The sequence below is a fragment of the Papaver somniferum genome, chromosome 1, assembly GCF_003573695.1.
Source record: "Papaver somniferum cultivar HN1 chromosome 1, ASM357369v1, whole genome shotgun sequence".
Lineage (NCBI taxonomy): Eukaryota > Viridiplantae > Streptophyta > Magnoliopsida > Ranunculales > Papaveraceae > Papaver > Papaver somniferum.
The window spans coordinates 78,517,776-78,537,818 of NC_039358.1; the positions used below are offsets into that span (position 1 = coordinate 78,517,776).

The window sequence follows — 20,043 nt, forward strand, 5'->3', positions numbered from 1 at the left end:
TTAATGGTTGTTTTGGTATGGGTAACATGTCTTTCCTATACAGGCGGTTTGTAGGGTTTAATTTGCATGTCTCTCTTAATACAAAAATTTGGGTTTTTTATTCAAGTACTTGTTCAGAATTTCCCATCAAATTATAAAATGTCATCAATTTGTTTCGAAAAACTATAGGAAATGCCATCAATTTGTATTTTACTTAAAGCATAACATAGTTTGTATGTTATCAGGGAAGCATAACATTGTAAAATGTCATCAATTTTTACTTAATAAGGTAGGTTTTAGTTGATTGGTTAATTCCTCTGTTTTTATAATTGGTTGGAAGTCGGAACTTGGAAGTCTGAAACAACAGATTTGAAAAAAGTTGAAATGTGTGAATAACCATAACATAGTTACTGATTCAAATTTTGTTTTTTTTGTTTTAGGTTTTGATTATGGATTCTTCTAGTGCATCCAACGCAAACACCACAAACTCTTCATGTGGTTCATTGCCTTCTTCTACGCAAGCTAGAGACCCATCATGGGAATGATGGTAGCTATAAAATTATAGTCTCTAAATTTGGAACCGATATTATACTGATATTTAAACGATAATATCCCCGATATAAAGTCGTACCAGTGTATCGGTCCTGGACGATATGAACCGATATCCGATATTAACTACATTGCTTAGGACATGTGTCTGATTCTAGTTGGTTGCACAAACAACTGTCGGTCTAGTGTGACCGATTCAAGAGCTAAAAAATGAAATGATGATTTCCTGCAAACAATCAATATCTTCTCTCTGATCCACAACACACGGCGTCATATGCCGGTAATAACGTTTTATTACAAACACAAGTAGCCGTCTGCACACGGGGGTTATAACGTCTGCTTAAGAAAAGCCGACTACTCCTGTCAATAAAAAACGCGTGCCACATAAAGCAAGGACATGCTTCCATCGCTTAGGGCGAGGGCGGCGGCTTATTCGTAAGAAAACAAACATTAAAGTCAAACTCAAACTATCTTATGGTCGCCGATTTCAACACGATTATTTCATTTAAACTTTCTCTTTCCAAAATTCGCTATATAAAAAATCTTCTTCATTACCCTGGTTATGCATATACCTATTTTCACAGAACTCCGGCAGGTTTCAATTTCCGTTCCTCTTTTTTTATCTTCTTCTCAGAAAGAAAAGAAGATTTTTTAATGGCACCAAGAGAGAAAACTGTGAATGGAAATGGTGTTAAAGGAAAGATTAATGGAGGAGAAACTGTAAAAGAAGTACATTATAGAGGTGTAAGAAAGAGGCCGTGGGGAAGATACGCGGCGGAGATCAGAGATCCTGGTAAAAAAAGTAGGGTTTGGTTAGGTACTTTTGATACAGCTGAAGATGCTGCAAGAGCTTATGATACTGCTGCTAGAGAATTCCGTGGATCAAAAGCTAAAACTAATTTCCCCTTTCCATCATCATCCCAACCTAATAATTCTTCATCTTCTGAGATTATCAATCTTACAGGTAATACTAATGGTAATAAGGAAAATAATAATAGCAATCATAGTCCTAGTCAGAGTAGTACTGTTGAATCATCAACAAATCGAGAAAGATTTTCTTCTTCTCAGATTATTCATCCTCCAACGTTAGATCCTGGTCTGCTTCATCGCAGCGGTGGTGGTCGGATAATGGGTGGTGGTGGATCTGGAGCTGTTATGTATCCTTTTGGTCATCCTCAATATCAACTTCAAAATCCAGATGGAGTGGTGCCAACTGCTCTTCCTCTGTTTTATTTTGACGGGATTCTAAGACCTGATCATCAGCAAAACCATAACCAAACGCTAAAATTTGATCTTTCTGTATCTGATTTTCATCACCAATATCATCGTCAGATGAACGGTAGTGGTAGTGTTCATAGTGATTCTGATTCATCATGCGTTGTTGACAACAATCAGATCATCTCAACTGAGAAAGCTGCAACTCTTGATTTTGATCTTAACTTACCTCCTCCATCAGAAGTAGATGCTTAATTAAGAAGAGGATTAGTCAAAGTCCCGTCGATTTTTTCCAGATAATTATCGCCGGCTTTATAATGCAATTTTTTATGCTCTAAAGTTCTCTAGATGGTTTTTTTAATGAAAAAGTCATGGAGAAACAAAAATTAGAGGGAGACGAAGACTCAAAGAAGCCCCTGGATGTTGTTGTATATATGCAATGGTAATTATCCCCTTTTTTTTTGCAACTGAGAAATTCATTGAAAGAATGAATTTCTTATTGTTGTTGTTGTAATTTCTATGTTTCACCGGTGCTTCTTACTTAGTTGTTACCTAATAATTATTGTCAATGAAAAAGGAAGATTAAAAATCAGTGAAGCTTTTGGTTGGAATGGGTTTCATTTAGCAACTCTGACTGAAAATGAGTTTGTGTTAATTTTTTTTTTCTTTTTTGAAGCAATTTGTGTTTTCATGATGAATGCTGAGAATAAGCTATCTTGTTTCCGAGAAAGTTAACTTTTTGATTTCTAAAAATTATTAATTTGACACCCAAAATAATTTCTGAGTTTTTAATTTCTAAAAATGGAAGAAAGCTATTTCTAATATGCTTTCCAAACCGGCTATAAGAATATGGACATATTAAGGTGTTAACACCTTTATGTGTCCTTTTAAACATGAGATGTTAGCCTTTATATTTGTGATTCTCTTCATTTAAACATTAGGTGTTAGCCTTGTTGGATATTTTTCAATAACATCATGTTCTTCCAACTTAATTCAGTTTTTGTTTAAAATCGAGTAGTCCCGTAGTGTAGTGTGATGATATCTGTTGGAGATGCAATATAGCACAAAAGTAGTGACTTGATTTTAAATCATCAAAAACTTTTTATTTTCTTTTTAGTATGCACTATCGGAACCTTCTTACCGTGTGTTTTTAGCAAACCGTAAATTGTATTATGGTGTTAAATGATTTCATTGTGTCATGAAGACATACCCACGTTTGTGCTCGAAATGATTGTCTTAAAGAATCTTAACTGAGCCTTAAAGCCTGAAGTACAACAATCGTTGCCGCATAATCTCTTCAAGTCATGAATCAGATGTTGAGGCTCTTGGAACGTTTTGATGAAGAGAACTTTACTCGTTGGCAAGAGAAGGTTGAAAAACGGGGGTCTAACAACCACACCCAATATTTTGTTCGGCAATCTGAATAGACAAACTCCAATATACTTTCAAGAGAATCAACTAGACAGTCAGACTCAATCTAAAGAAAAGTATATCAAAGAGTTTTATATCTCTATCTCTCAATTCAATCTGTAATCAGCAAATAGGAATTTGCGAGCCCGATGGAATATATGAGAAGTAACTTGAACGGTACCAAAGACCAATGTTAAAGGATCAATCAATTTCAATCAACAACCAAGGTTGGATTTACCAATTGATCGATTCAACGCACAACCTGTGATATTTCAATTATATAATAAAATATAATGCGGAAAAGAAATAATAAAGACACCAGAATTTTGTTCACGAGGAAAACCGCAAATGCAGAAAAACCCAGGGACCTAGTCCATCTTTGAATACCGAACAATATTAAGACGCTACAGACACTAGCCTACTACCAATGAACTTCGGACTGGACTGTAGTTGAACCCTAATCAATCCCACACTGATTCAAGGTACAGTTGCGCTCCTTACGTCTCTAATCACAGCAGGATACTACGCACTTGATTCCCTTAGCTGATCTCACCCACAACCAAGAGTTGCTACGACCCAAAGTCGAAGACTTGGTAAAAAAATCAGTCTCACACAGAAAAGTCTACTGGAATAGATAAATCTTTCTCCAACATAAGTACTTACAGGTTTTGTTCCGTCTTTTGATAAATCAATGTGAACAGGAACCAATTGATAAACCAGACTTATATTCCCGAAGAACAACCTAGTATTATCAATCACCTCACAATAATCTTAATCCTGTGGTAGCGAAACAAGATATTGTGGAATCACAAACAATGAGACGAAGATGTTTGTGACTACTTTTTATCTTGCCTATCAGAGATCAATCTCGAGCAAATCTTAGAGAAGATAGTACTCAATACGATAGAACATGACAAGATCAGAACACGCAACTATAGATAAAATAGTTTGGTCTGGCTTCACAATATGGTGGAGTATTTATGGAAAGAAAATATTCTTGCATATTTTTATTATCCTCTAATTTATTTCAATTATTTCGCAAGATATATGGTAATAAATTAAGTTATTTTTATTTATTAAGAATATTCTAGAAATATAATTAATTATGTAGGAATTTTATTAGTTTACAAATATCTCGTATTTTAGGTAACAAGTATTTTGATAGTTTAGAAAATACGGGAAGAGTTATCTATATATAGAGCTCTTTGTTTTAATAATAAACAGTCTTGGATGAACTGAAAAGGTAGTGTTTTCCTAGAGAGTGGTATCTAAGAAACATGTGGTTTTAGTATTATTTCTATTCAACGATGCTGCCCTGCATAAGTTGGTTCAGAGACAGGCAACGCTCCTGCATCATGTTTCGATGAAGCGATTATGGTGTTGTTCGAAGAACTGCTCTCAACGATGAGAAAGAGCAAGTGGTAATAGAAGATCTAGAACGGAAGGTTAAGGCGCTCACCCTCCAATTGGATGAAATGCATCATCAGCAAGAACCCCATCATGGCCCTAGCCCACAGCGAGTGGAGGAAAGGACCCGTGATGAACAAAAAAACCTCGCTGGCAACAAGGAGGAAGGATTTCAAGGATTTGCACATAATATGCGAGATTCATGGGAGTCCGGATTAAAGCTTGAAATCCAAATCTTATCACAGAACCATAAATGCAAGGAATTATACCATCAAAATTCGAGGACGAATTTTTCTGAGAAGGGGAGAATGGTGGAGTATTTATGGAAAGAAAATATGCTCGCATATTTTTATTATCCTCTAATTTATTTCAATTATTTCGCAAGATATATGGCAATAAATTAAGTTATTTTTATTTATTAAGAATATTAGTTTACAAATATCTCTTATTTTACGTAATAAGTATTTTGATAGTTTAGGAAATACGAGAAGAGTTATCTATATAAAGAGCTCTTTGTTTTAATAATAAACAGTCTTGGATAGGTGGTGTTTTCCTGGAGAGTGGTATCTCGGAAACATGTGGTTTTAGTATTATTTCTATTCAATGCTACCACCCTACATCACAATCCCAATGAAGTCTTCAAGTCGTTAACCTACAGGGTCTCGTGGAAAACCTAAGGTTAAAGGAGAATCGGCTCTAGTCGCAACTAGTATCACACAGGAGGTGTGGGGATTAGGTTTTCCAGTTGTTAGAGTTCTCCTTTATATAGTTTTCAAATCAGGTTTTGCAATCTATGTTACCTTGGTAACAAAGCATTCAATATTCACTGTTAAATGAAAACCTAATTAGATTCAAGCTAATATCTTTCAACCATTAGATCGAACTTAGCTTGTTATACACAAATTAAATGTACCTTCATTTAGGTTTAAGTAACCGTACCTAAACGTATACACCATGTTGGCTCAACAGTAGTTAACCGAGGTTAGATATATAAACACTCTCATATCAACCTTATTCATCTTAACCATAACTAGTTCAAATGACTCAAATGAAACTAGTTAAAGAGTTCTTCAATTGTTATATTCTCATAGAAGTATACAAGAACGCAATTGAAGCAAAATCAGTTTGATTCACTCGAATCAATTCATGAACATTACAGACACGGTTTGCAAAGAATGCATTCCTTAATTCATAAATGTATTAGTTCATGAACAAACCGATTTTAGAACTTTAACCACTCAAGTATGCATACGGGTACGCATACCTAAGTAGCCGGTCTGAGTTTGGGTTCGCCAGTATGCGAACGGGTACGCATACCTTAGTACACTTCCAAATCCCAGCATAAATTCCCGGACATATACCTTACACAACTACAAGTACGCATACGGGTATGCATACTATAGTTCCGGTCATGGATCACATACATGCAAGAATGCACACTATGTTCATAATCCAATAGTTCTAAACTCTTATTTCAATCATTGAAACTTTCTTAGAGGATGACAATAGCCGTTTTCACACACTATTAGCACCAAAGCAATTTTCAATTTATTGAAATAATCATAACGAAATATTCCAAGTCTACACCAAATGATTGTATCACACAAACCATGTAAGATGTTAATCGGCGATTTTCACATGATCATCTTTTGACTTTCGTCAATAATATAAGATGAACTTGATTGAAGCGAAAGCTTACCAACACATATTTCGAGAAATATGTAAGCGAGTTAAACTCAGCTCGAAATCTCAAATGTGCATAATCGAATACTATATAATAATACGACTTTTGTCTCAATATAAGAGATAGAGTATAAATAGACTTTCCTAGTGATAGATGAGTTTTAGTCTCCACATAACTTTGTTGATGAAGTTCCACAAGCTCTCCTTAGTATTTCTTCGTCTTCAATTGATGAACGACGTGAAGTCTAATGCTCAACTACACAATCTATCCTAGTCCGAGACATTACTATAAGTAGACTAGAAATCAAGACTTATAGTTTTGATCACTAACATTGACAAACAAGCTTGAGATAGCAACGCTTGCGAGTTCGACCGAGCAGTGCTCTAACAAAGGTCAAATTTTTTCTGGTCACCATCAAATTGTGGCACATTCTTGAAGATCGTTCGAAGGAAATTCATGCTGCTACTCCAGGGGATAATGTTGAATTGAAGGCCAAATGTAGTAATATTGTGTCGTGATCATATTCTAAATTCTCTAAAGACTAGTGTTTACAATGCCCATCGAAGTACTATGATCGTTGTCGTATGCGTCAAAAATAAATTACTTTCTCACTACTCAAAATATAAAATATAGAAAGGGCAAGAAAGGATCGTTCCCACAGAGAGGTCTTAGGTTGTCAAGTTGTTTCGGTTTCCTATAAATAACAATGGGGGGGTTTTCTAATTTTTATATAATAAACTAAATAAAAGCAAACAATAAAGGTAAACAAAATCAATAAGATTATAATATTGGTCAAGGATTGGTTTTCATTTACAAACATGTATTTGAAACAATAACTAGAATTGATATTTAATCTCAATTTATTAAAAGTCCTAGGATACCTTGATCGCAAGAATATCCCGCTAATTTCCTCTTGTCATCAACAAACACATTAAAAGATGTGAATGTGAATTCTACCTAGAAAGCAACCTAAAGTGCAAAAGCACAATTAAGTTTAACTCCCTAAGAGCACTAAGTTCTATGAAATAAGACTAATCAATGCAAACGAACGTGTAAAAGCACTAATCCGTTTTAACAAAGGTTATGATCCACATGTGACTACTAGGATGTATCACTACAAGCAATAATCACAACTATGCTACGTGTATTCAAGGTGTATCACGTTTACGTATAATAAACCCTAAACTAGCAATAGATATGATTACGAGTTCTACCAATTTGCAACTTGACAAAACTAACAATCAATCATACATGGCGATATTTCTAGCGAATCATAATCGACAAAACATGGAGACAAAACTAATTTATTGAATGAAAACCCATATTTGGAAATCCAACTTATTCCTTAACCAATAATAAGATTAACTACTCGTGGCATAAGAGTTCATAACAAGGAGAAAAAGAAAGGGCTTCATCTTTCTAAACCCTGGAACCAAAGTAGAAGTAGAAGATCCTCCCCAAAATTTCTAGGCTTCCCTATATATAGAGTTTTGTAACCTCTTCTTTAAAAAACTAGAAAACCTAGCAAAAATAGGAAAGTGCACCTCCTAAAAATTGTGTCCCGTGCAAAGTAGATCACCAAACTCTGGCCAAAATCACACGTCCAAGGCTGTTCGTGTAAAGAAGTAGCCTAACTGCCAATTGAGCTCATGCAGCAACTGTAGAAGCCCAGCCCACGTCTTCATTGGCCTGTCCATTCAACTGTCTTCCATGGAACTGACAGCACTTTCTTCTTTTCTTGCACACTCTCGACTCGGCTAAACCCATCTCCGGCTTCACCAGCAACAACAATCAAGTTCCGGCAGTCTTCATCATCAACATCACCCACAGCTCGACTCCACCATTCACTGTTTCTCTTACTCTCAGCTGCAGACTCCAAACTCGAGCTTCTTCGTCGGTCTTCTCAGCATAACTCCATCTCGTCAGCCAACCATCGCTGCCATGCAGTCCCGTAAACTCAATTTGAACTCATTATACTCTCAACCGTTCGACTTATCTTGAGATCCATATGGCTGCAGTCAACCTCCAACCATCGTCGATGACAGAAACACCAACGTAATACCCTGTTCAGCTCAATTCTATCTCAGCAACAAATAACTCGAGTTTCTCCATTGTCTCTACCAGCATGCATTACAGTGGCATCAATTCATAAACAACATCCTGTTTTCCTAGCTCATTCATCGACTGCCAATAATGACATCAACTCTGTCGTTGATATTCCACAGTCCACCAAACTTCCCAAACTTGAGCAATATCATCATCATTGTCTACATCTGATTTTCGAGAGCTGCTACCATCGTTGTTGCTATAACGAACTCAACAGAATGAACTCGAGCCAACCAACAAACTAGCCATTGCCACCACCGGTTGTTCAACCATCGAGACAACCACCACTGTGTACGGCTTCCATAAACATCTCCTTGATTTTCTGTCCCGCTAAGTTCACTTATTTCCTTCTACAGCCAGCTCCACCAACGGAACTTAGCTTTGCTGCCAATCAATCACTGCCATCGAACCTTCTCAATTGAACAACAGCAACCAGTTCGACTGCAGCTTCATTTTTTTTCACAACAACAGCACCACGACTGCAACCATCTCTGCCTGCGCTCCATTTTACGTCCAACCACAACACCTTTCTTTCCTCAACTGTCTCAACTTGCTTCCTTGTTAACTGGTCCGTCTTCATCATCACAACAAATTCTGACAAGCCAAAACACATAACTTGACCAACCAATCCGTTCTTAGTCGAGTACTGTGGTCGAAAGCACCACAGTTCGTACCCCCAGCAAACAGCTGCTAATGGAGCTCTCAACCCTTCACAATTCTCGATTATATCCAGTCTCAAATAGTTTGTAACTCTCAATCTCGATGTACCACACTCCATAGATCACCACACCCTCCAGCTTCTAACAAACGCAAGCAGCAACACAGCCTTCTTCATCTGAGTTTATCTCCATCAACTGGCAGCTAACACTCACTCCTTCCTTGCCATTAACCGATTGCAGCAAAACATTTATCGATCATCACCACCCACTTTCACTGGCAGAACTTCCTTCATGCCTTGTCTCAAATACAGCCACCACGACAATCATTTCCCATCGAGAAAACTCGAGCCACCATCACCCAGCCTTCTGCATCACTAACAGTCGACAGCGAATCACAACAACAACTCAGCTCCATTTCAGTCCGTATCACCATCATTACTTCCCACTCTTGCCGTTCATTACTGCCAAAGACTATCGAGCTTCCATCATTTCCTATCGGCAGCAACAACACTGCCTTCGTGCCATCGTTCAGGCGTTTAGCCTAGCACTTTGTGTGCAGTTTTTTTGGTGGTGAAGAAGATGACTTCTCTGCTGACTCGAACCCTTTTATCCATCTCCTTCCCTGCAATTGGGACGAACCCATAGTTCTAAACCTCATTGCACTTCTGAAATCCCACTCCTTCTTTATCTCCGAATTCAAATGGCAACAATCACCATCAGAACCTGTTTTCTCATAAAACATGAGAACTACAACCTCTTGTTGTTCTGTGCTTGTCTTACCTGGCCTGAAGTCTCCTGCGGGTATTATACCACATCGATGGACCCATGAGATTCATGGCAGTTGACTTGGTTCGGCTGCCAAGGCAAAGAACTTGCCTGAAACTGGTCGCAGCAACATAGATTTGGAATTCTAGATCGCAGAAATATGGACTACTTCATCCGTTAAGACCTATAAAGAGGGAGGTGCCATGAGTAAACTGAGCGGGTGCCTATAACAGTTCTGTAGGTTCTCAAGTTTTCGACAACTTCGGCTTGCTTCATATGCTTCCAGATTCTTCATACGACGTCGGATTGACTCCATTCTTTCGCCATTGGCTTCGTATTTTCGTGTTCTTCGAGATGATATCAAGAAATCCTGGATTTGAGCTAGTTCCACTTCTTTTTTCTCTAATAACTCCATTGCACCTGATAAACTCAAAAGCAATCATAAGATACATAATTTACAAGAAAACTCGCAAAGAAAGTATAAACAATAGATAAATTTCAAAGCATTTACCACACCTATCAAATTCTCCCACACTTAGACTTTACTAGTCCTCGAGAAAATCAAACAAAACAATTCTAAAACATACATACAACTCCGTCTCGCCGAGGATACGGTTACTCTTAGCATGAATAACATGCCTTTAAATCCCTAGGTGTCCCTAGTAGACGAGTTATAGTCTCGTGAAGGTTTACAAGAGGTCTACCTACAAAACCTTTTCTTCCAAAATCCAGCTACTTGTGACAATTTAATGACACTAAAGAAATTTTTTATTCGATGACATACAATCAATGATTACAGGAGGAAGTACCCACTTTCAAATCCAATTCATAAATTATTAATACATCTTTATTCGGAAAGTTAAACACAACCACAATACTCGGAATCTAATCAACCACAATCACATGAAAAGATTAAGAAGATGGATATATAAAGTAGATGGTGGTGAACTATTGACTAAGGTGAACAATGTTTCCCATATCTGTCTGAAGGTCACTGCCAAAACAAACCTAAAAACCCTATCGGATTGAGCTACTGGTCTGATTCTAATATCAACACGACTGGCATATACAAGGGAACCAGCGGTCGACAAACTTAATTCTAGATCAATTCACTGGCATATACAAGGGAACCAACGATCGATTTTATTCAACACAATAATAATATATCTTTTTTTTTTATTTTCATTTCCTTTTTTTTTTCTTTTCATTGACATCATGATTGGATCTTGTGGATCCAAGCGCATGTTTCTTGTCAGCAGATTACATGATAGTTCCCTTGGATCTTGCACTTCACGCTTGCTTAGGCGACGGAGATAGGGAGAACACACACATATTGCTTTATCCAAGTGTCATTTTAATTCATTTTGGTCAATTGGTCGGTCTTTTTTTTTTTTTTTTTGTGTAACTCAATCACTCTATTTCATCCTAGCAATGATAACAATTCGATGCTGGCGCCCCCACCAATTCACTTAGAGAAACAATAGATAAATATGGAAAAATAAAAATAAAACATGATATGGTGACGACTCCGAGATATGGTGACAACTAACATATTATTTATTCTTATATTTTGTTCATTTTCACATGAATAGACTCTACTAATGGGTTCCTCAACTCCTACAACCACGATGTTCCATTAGTGTAAGGCACAAGTTGCTAGACTTTCTCTTCTTCTTTTCTCTTTTTAGTTTTTCTTAACAAGGCTAAAAACTCTATATGCAAAAGACTCCCCCACACTTAAACTTCACATTGTCCTCAATGTGAAACACTGAAAATTCTGAATTCTGACGTACCAGCAGAAAAAACACGAAAACTGTACAAATTGGTAAGGAATTTGGCAAACCACTATTTCACGAAAGTTGTTCGCCTCCGTCTTTTCTACACAGTGTCAAAAGGCACAGTGTTTCGATAAACGGTCTAACAGTTATGGTCTCTGGACTTAACTACGCGCAGGCTGAAATTTTCTGACGAAAAGGTATTCGTCATCATTTTCTTCTAAAATAGATTATGGACTCAAAGAAGTTAAACATGGGGATGCAAATATGATATGAAAAACAAAAGATAGAAATACAAACTCAGTGGGTTTCCTCCCATTTAGCGCTTAGTTTAACGTTTTTAGCCCGACTTGCAAGACGAATTCCCCATACACCAATAATCTGAAAAGTTGGGGATCCACCCATAACACCTGTTTTGAAAACACTAGCTCCGCACACATATTAGCACAAAAAAAATAGAAACGAAGCTATTAACCGATAAAAATTTCCCCCACACTTATTCTTGTCCACACTTGGAAGTGTATAAAGAATATAGAAGTTAGGGACTACCACGGTTTCTTGTTCCAAAACCTGCATAGTATGAGAATCAAATATCTCTAATGGCGGAAATCGAGAAACAAAATCATTCAACAATATTCTCGAAGCACATACATTCAAACCAATAAGAGGTAAAGGAGAAGAAACAATATGCAAAAGGTTAGACAAACCTTACACAATCTCTTGTATCACATAATCCTCTTCATTCTTGAAAAACTCAAGTGAATTACTCACCTCTTTTATATCATGGTCCTCTATCAACCCTTGCAACCATTCTTCATCCGTTTTTACCTTAACTAAAGTCTCGGCATCAACATCTTCATTACAAATCTTTGCAAGATCAATTGGGTCTTCCACAATATTGGTCATATCGGTTTCATTCTTAACACACTCCTCTTTGTTGTAAGGCACATACACTTTTGCGGATGCAATTCTGTCCATAAGGAATTTATTTAGAACACTCATTGCATCATCCTCGAGCTCTACCTTTTGAACAGGTTCTTGATCATTATAAAGATCAAGGCTTGAGTAAGCTACACTGTTGTCATCATATTCCTCTTCGTCTTCATTAGATTCAAACCTTGTTGCAACGAAATTCTATAAAACACTAGTTGCATCATACTCATGTACCTTTTGAATAGGTGCTTGATCATTATAAATATCAAGAGTTGAGTCCTCTATACTAGTGTCATCAAATATCTCCAAAGGTTGGCCATTTTCAACAAAATCATCCTCGTCATCATTTTCAGACTCATCATAATAAGAATCTTCATCGGTTTCCCATCCTTTATCACGACGCCGTTGAAGCTCCATACGAATGGTCCTACTAATTTCATCGACAAGCTCTTCCGAGTTTCCATCATCTTCCAACTTGTATAATTTTTGTGCAAGTTTTCTAACGTTCACACGCTTACCACCATTGGCTACAATAGTTCTCTTTCCCATGACTCTTCCCTTTGAATGGGTAAAGGATCATAACTACGATCTAAAGTCGGGTAAGAAAAAGTGTTGCAGAAATTGGTTTGTGCAAAAGTGGTCGCAACAACATAGATTTGGAATTCTAGATCGCAGAAATATGGACTACTTCATCTGTTAAGACCTATAAAGAGGGAGGTGCCCTGAGTAAACGGAGTGGGTGCCTATAACAGTTCTGTAGGTTCTCAAGTCTTCGACAACTTCGGCTTGCTTCATATGCTTCCAGATTCTTCATACGACGTCGGATTGACTCCATTCTTTCGCCATTGGCTTCGTATTTTCATGCTCTTCGAGATGATATCAAGAAATCCTGGATTTGAGCTAGTTCCACTTCTTTTTGCTCTAATGACTCCATTGCACCTGATAAACTCAAAAGCAATCATAAGATACGTAATTTACAAGAAAACTCGCAAAGAAAGTATAAACAATAGATAAATTTCAAGGCGTTTACCACACCTATCATACTACGATTGCAAATGAGTTATAGACTACGCTTGATAATAAACACAAAATTTCCTAAATAAGTAACAAGAAACTCCTGATCTGCGACTTTGTAGACTTTAAGATGATTGACAGTAAATCAGTTACTCAAAGGTCATTGAACTTTTACGCATTATTAATCATCTTAAGGATGTTGAAGCTTGATATTGTATCCTTATTAGTTGTGGGTGTTATAATTTCTCGTCCCATCCTCCTAAAATGATTATAAAAAGAAACTTAAGCATGCTGAAAATGACTATGCTTAGAAGGTTTACAATGTCGTTTTCGTATAAAAGAGAACTCTCGTGAATGAGAAGTTTAGATAGTCAGCAAATGAATATTATCTAAGGTTAATGATGTGGAAGAATCGAAGATACAGAATTCTTGAAACCTAAGAATGATTCTCAGTTTAAAAAGAAAAATCCTACCAATAAATATATAAAGAAGGAAGATTGCTACTTCTGCAAGAACCCCGACCACTATGCTCATGACCATCGTCAACGAAAGAAACAAAATAAGTACGAAGTAAATGCGGTCGATAAAAATATAGAACTTGTTTGAGTAGTTCTTTTTTTTTATATGAAAGAAAGTTCATTGATTAAACTGAGATCCCCTTCATTTCAAGAAGGATTTGATCTGACATACAATTAGGTGGAATATCAAACCATTCTTTTGTTAGCTTCTCAGTATGACCTACTCTACAAAGAATGTCTGCCACTTTATTTTGTTCCTTTGGAACATGATAACAACTTCAGTTTTTGAAATTCTTAAAACATAAAATGATATCCCTAATAAAGTTGTGAAATTGCCAGTTTATATTGAACTGGCCCTTAGTGATAGCTTCCACCAGAATTATGGAATCGGTTTCAAAGTTAACTGCATCTAACTTCAGCTGCTGAATCCACTTTACAGCTTCCAGCAGATCACACGCTCCGGAATTAGAGCTTTGCCGATGTAGGTGCATTTTGCTCCCCTTGATGCACCTGTAAAATTACGAAGTATTAGTCCAGTGCCAGCATTTTTAGAAGAATGATTAAAGGAACCATCTAAGTTAACAGTAAAAACACCCTGCCCAGGATGAGTCCACTTTAAGTTGGCTCTCACTTCTCTAGTGAGAAGCTTTGGAGCTGTTTTTTTTCTAGGTGTTACATGCTCTAAGGTTAGTGTAAAAATCCTATAAATAAGTTTTTGAGGCTCCAAAAACTTATTATCAAAAACCTTAGAGCATCTTTCTTTCCATATGTTAATATTATTGCTAATCATAATTGTGGAAGGTGGTAATCTTTACAAGACATACAAACAGGTTAATGGAAAAGGAAACTAAGTTACTTCAGCGAACAATTAAAGCAGCAAATTTGTAGGCAAAGGAAATGTAGAACTCCCGTTTACTTCGAAAAAGACTCCTACTCTTATAATCGTTTACATGTCTGTGACATCGTGAAAAACCTTTTTTCTGATTCCTTGTTAACAAGGATGGATTCAAGGTGGCTTATGAGTATAAGTTTGTACTTTTAAAAAACAGTATGTTCATTGGACAAGGATACCTTTGTAATGGGATGGTCAAGTTTAGTTTAATAAATGATCTTCTGCTTTTATTGTTGACTTTGTTAATTATGGCATCATAGATGAGGACATCGGAATTATGATTCCCTTGAAAACATGGAAAAATTAGGACGAGGCTTGATTTAAATTTTGATAATGTTCATAAATGTGAAATTTGGGTGCAATTCTGTAATAAGAAATTCTGCCTTAATTGAATTAGTACATAATGATGTTGGTGGCTTAAGAGTCATATGACTCGTGGTGGAAACAAATACTACATCACTTTTACTAATGGTTGTACTAGTTAGGTTTACATGTACTTACTGAAAAACAATGACGATGTCTTTGATGAATTTAAAATTTACGAAGCTGAAGGAGAGACACAATTCGGACGTAAAATTAAGATTTTACATTCTGATCGTGATGGTGAATACTTAATACTAAATTTAGATTTTTTTTGTCAAGATCATGGTTTAGTTCAACAATTTACCGCACCATATACACCTCAACAAAATGGTATTGTTGAAAGAAAAAATAAAACTTTGATAGAAATGGTTAATGTTAGGCTTATTAGTTCTTAATTACCTAGTTATTTTTAGGTGAAGCTATGTTATTTGCATGTTATATCATCTCGAATAGAGTTTCTTTGAAAAAGAATTTCGTTCTGCTAATCAATTGTGGTTTAAGGGAAACCAATTTTGAAAACCAAAATTGGGGTTGCTTAGCATATATGGAAGCCTAATTTTAGAAGACCAAAGTTAGAAACAAGGCTTATAAATGTGCTTTTGTAGATTATTCGCTTAATCTCTTAAAGATTTTTAACCTTTCACACTTTTGAGATTACAGAATCCGTGGATGTAGAATATTTTGAGAATTTAACTAGGTGCAGTTCCAAAAATCAACCCATGTCTTAAAGTCCATTGTTACCTAGTGTAGAACCTGTAAAGACTAATAACAATGATAAACACTATGCTCCTACTCCAAATGACGAACATACTTTAGTTCCTATTTAATTATCGAACCCATGAGGAGTAACAAAGCAAGAGTAGAGAAAGATTATGGTCCAGAATATATAACATATCTTGTAGAGGGTAATAAGAATGATATTCTTAAGACGTGATTGCTTTGTGTTTAAAAAGTATTTTATGTTTTTAAAAACATAAAACTGGATAACATGTTTGACATTTTTTCTTTATTTTTTGTTTTTGAAAAAAAAAAAGCGAAAACGATAATTTATTATTCTCAGAGTGTTTTTTCTTTTTATTTATTTCTTACCTCGAAAAGAATACGATAACTATGGTTTTCAGCAAGTGAATGAATAAGTAGGAAAATAACCATCTCAAATTACTTCAAAATTTTCAGGTAACGTTTTTAATTTAAAAATTTGTTGGCTCAAACATACTGGTAAGATCAATGTGAACAACTGGAACATTTAGAAGATAAAAAAAAAGGCAGGAAACATATCGTCATACTTATGAAAGAATACGTCAAACTTTTATGTCAGAGAATGATAAAACATTAAAGTTCGAGCAATGTCGTATCTGTGATAGACAGAAGAGAATTACAGTGACTGGAGAGGAAATAAAAAGAGATCTTGAACGTCGTCGTAATGCTTACCGTGAGCGGAAGCAGAAAACAATTGGAATTAATATTTAAAATAAACAAGTTCTCCCGTTGCTTCGACATCTTCAACGTTTACTTCCCAAATTGACGTAGATATCATTTTATCGACTTCCATTAAAAAGTTAATTCACATATGTTTATTTTTTGTCATAGTTAAATTTTGTGTCAGTTTTTGTTTCGGAAAATTCATTAAAATTATTGACAGGTTGGGTGCAATATGAAAATCGATCATCATAATTTGATTGGTTTCAGAAAAAGAGTTCTTTTTTTTCTTGGTTAGATGTATAGATATCTTTGCTTTAATGTGTTGGACTAACATATTGTAAGGCTCATGGTATAATTCTTTCTTAAATGCAGAAAAATGAACAAATTCCTATGGCAACTCAGTATTTCAATCCTCACCGTAGCCCAAGGTTCCTCCTGCAAACTCAGGATCTACAATTAGAGCGACGACGTATTAAAGAAAGTGGAAAAAGAACTTCATTAACTCAAAATGAAAAAATACAGGTCCGTGAAAAATGTCGTGCCGCTTATAACAAACGGATAATTAAAAATCGGCATGGGGTTGAAAAAATGACCAAGAAGCAAGAACAAGTAGTAGTAAGTTGGAACAAGTCTATGATAATTTTTAATCATTGTTGTAGTGCTAACTTAGTCATTGATATGTGTTATCCTTTCCATACTTGCACAATTTGCAGTTGATCAAGTTCCACCAAAGACTTAAGTTTATCGGGAGATTAATCCAGCTGTTAAAGATCTATTTCTAACTCTAAGGTCCCCTCTATCTCAGATTACGACAATCAAAGTCCGGATCCAGAATGATCGCATAGATTTCTTCGTAAGTACACCAGCAACTTTTGTTTGTTACTATCTAAAATTTAACTATAGTATAAAAGTCTACATTAAGTGCTCTCCATGTTTTACTAATTGATGTCTTCAAAATTAAGGTTGGACCTATTCATGTCGTTGATGGAACTGGGAAGGAAATGGAAACACATATTAGAACTAACACGGAGACCAGTAAGGCATTATCTACATATTCCAGTGGACAAGATTTCATAAAAAGGGTATGTATCTTATATTGCATATACAACTGGCATCTATTTTAACTGCAAACACACGTTCAATGAGTTTGATTTTAACCCTTGGTGTTAAAACTACCTAAACCTGGCATATATTGACGAAGTTTAACTAAAAATAGCGGATCCATGAACAACACCGAAGGCCCAGATTTATTGAGCAAGTTTAGCGTCAATATGAGAACGCCACACCGACATCCCGAAAGAGAAAGGGAAATTCGATTGCGTCGTACCAGGTATGTGTACCTATAAAACTTAGTCACAATATCGCATGTTTCTGAATTTGTTTCTAAACTCTAAACATGTTTCAATTATTAGCAGAATCACATCCTGACCCTTCCACACCTCCTCTATCACTCCTATAACATTTTTGATCTACAACTCCTACGTATGTTGTGCATGTATGGGTCTGAATTTAACTTTTTAATATTATCTAAAAAGTTTGTAGATGAAATCCCGTATTGTCAATAATAGACTCCTATCTAATACTTTGTTTTTTTTCCATCTGTATTGTTATTAGCAGTAGATGCAATTCAGTTTCTTATTGAAAAGTTTGTAGTGTACTACATGTTTATGTACAAACTCCCCTTTTGACATACCAAACTAGGTTCTCTTTCCCTTTCAAATAACTAAAAAAGGATATGAATTTTATCTTAGGCTATTGAGATTACGTCGATTATAGAATTTTGTGTCATTATTCATCACCAGAACTATTGTTTCACATGATAACTATATTAGCCACTTTTTTTTTTTTTTTTTTTTTTTTTTTTTTTTTGTTGTAAACAGAAACAACACCGAGCAAAAATCGACTACCTTCCTGGTAGAAACACAGTGGGGGGATAGTTATTGGTTCCACTAAAACATCAACCATGATTCAACAGATGATATCAGCTATGATGATGGGGAATACTACGAGATGTATGAGCGAGTTAATGCGGAACCTGCTGCCAAAACTGTTGTTAGTGAAGGCGGGCCAAGATTCAGTCAACAACCTCAACATAGAGAGCCATCACGTACACATAATGCAATCTGTATAGTCTTATCTTTCTCATTTCCCTATCTACGTATATGTATTTTTTCGTAGTCTTTTTGGGACAACCTAATGATACTTTTCATTGACTCAATGTATGTGGCAATATATGACAATCTTGCATTAAACCTTCGTAGAAGCCCTAAACTCATGGCACATGCTCAATCTCAAGAATCTCAACACGCACAAAATACAATATGTAAGCTTGTTTTACTTTTCTGAAATTGGTGTATATAATTTTTTCAAACAGGTATGAGCATATATAAGCATAATTGTTGAAATATTATTGGTCAATCAACATTCATAACCAAACCCCCTAAGTCATTTGCACATTTATAAGTTGTTGTTTTTTCCAGTTTATTTTCAGTAAATCCATAAGGAAGTCAGATCAGAAGACGGATAGGTCGTTCACGTCGAAGTGTTGTGGGAAGATCTTCGTTCCATAATTGTGGAAGAGGGCTTACTTACCAAGTTGGATTTGTAAAGTACCATTTGCCACCATCAGAAACATGTCCAAAATGTCAAGCGAAGCTTTTCCATCGTGAATTAGAGAATTTCTGTTGTGGTAATGGAAAGATATCTTTACCATTTGTTGATCCACCTATATAACTTATGGAGTTATATGATGATTAGTGAGAAAGATTTTAGGAACAACATCAAATCATACAATCGTTGTTTTTTCGTTTACTTTGACAAGGATCTTGTTGATGCTACATAAGAAGTGTACACCTTTCATATACAAGGCCTAATTTTCCATAAAATTGGTAGTCTTTTCCCTTCATAGAATGCTTCTCGACTACGATACCTGCAGATATATTTTTACGACACATACAAAGAGATTGAGTGGAAGATGAAAGAAGGTAATGATGTGTTGGTTAAATATGTGTTGAAGCTGTTAAGGAAAATATTGAATAAACACAATAGTTTTGTCTATGTTTTTCGTCAAGGTGCAGAACGAGAAGACCTTTTGGATTGCCAGTTGATTATAAAAGAGCAACCTAAAAATCAGTTGCAGTACACTCCTCCAAGTGTTTCCCAAGTTGCGTCCATTGTGCTATTAGGTGATGAAAGTTACCAATATACATAACTTGAAATAATAGTGCAAACAATAGCTAGGAATCTCTTACAGGTCTTTGAGATAAGTGGTAATTACGATCTTACGCAATATTCGATTTTGCTCCCTTATGGAAGCTACGGCTGGGACATAGAAAGAAAATATCAAAACGGA

The 20,043-nt window shown here is 35.8% G+C and overlaps 1 protein-coding gene across 1 annotated transcript; it reads left to right on the plus strand.

Moving 5' to 3' along the window:
- The first annotated feature begins 963 nt into the window (after positions 1-963).
- Positions 964-2,371, plus strand: LOC113291519 (ethylene-responsive transcription factor 4-like). Its single transcript, XM_026541044.1, has one exon. It carries the CDS (start codon positions 1,003-1,005, stop codon positions 1,996-1,998), a length of 996 nt encoding a protein of 331 aa, XP_026396829.1. The 5' UTR covers positions 964-1,002; the 3' UTR covers positions 1,999-2,371.
- The last annotated feature ends 17,672 nt before the right edge of the window (positions 2,372-20,043 follow it).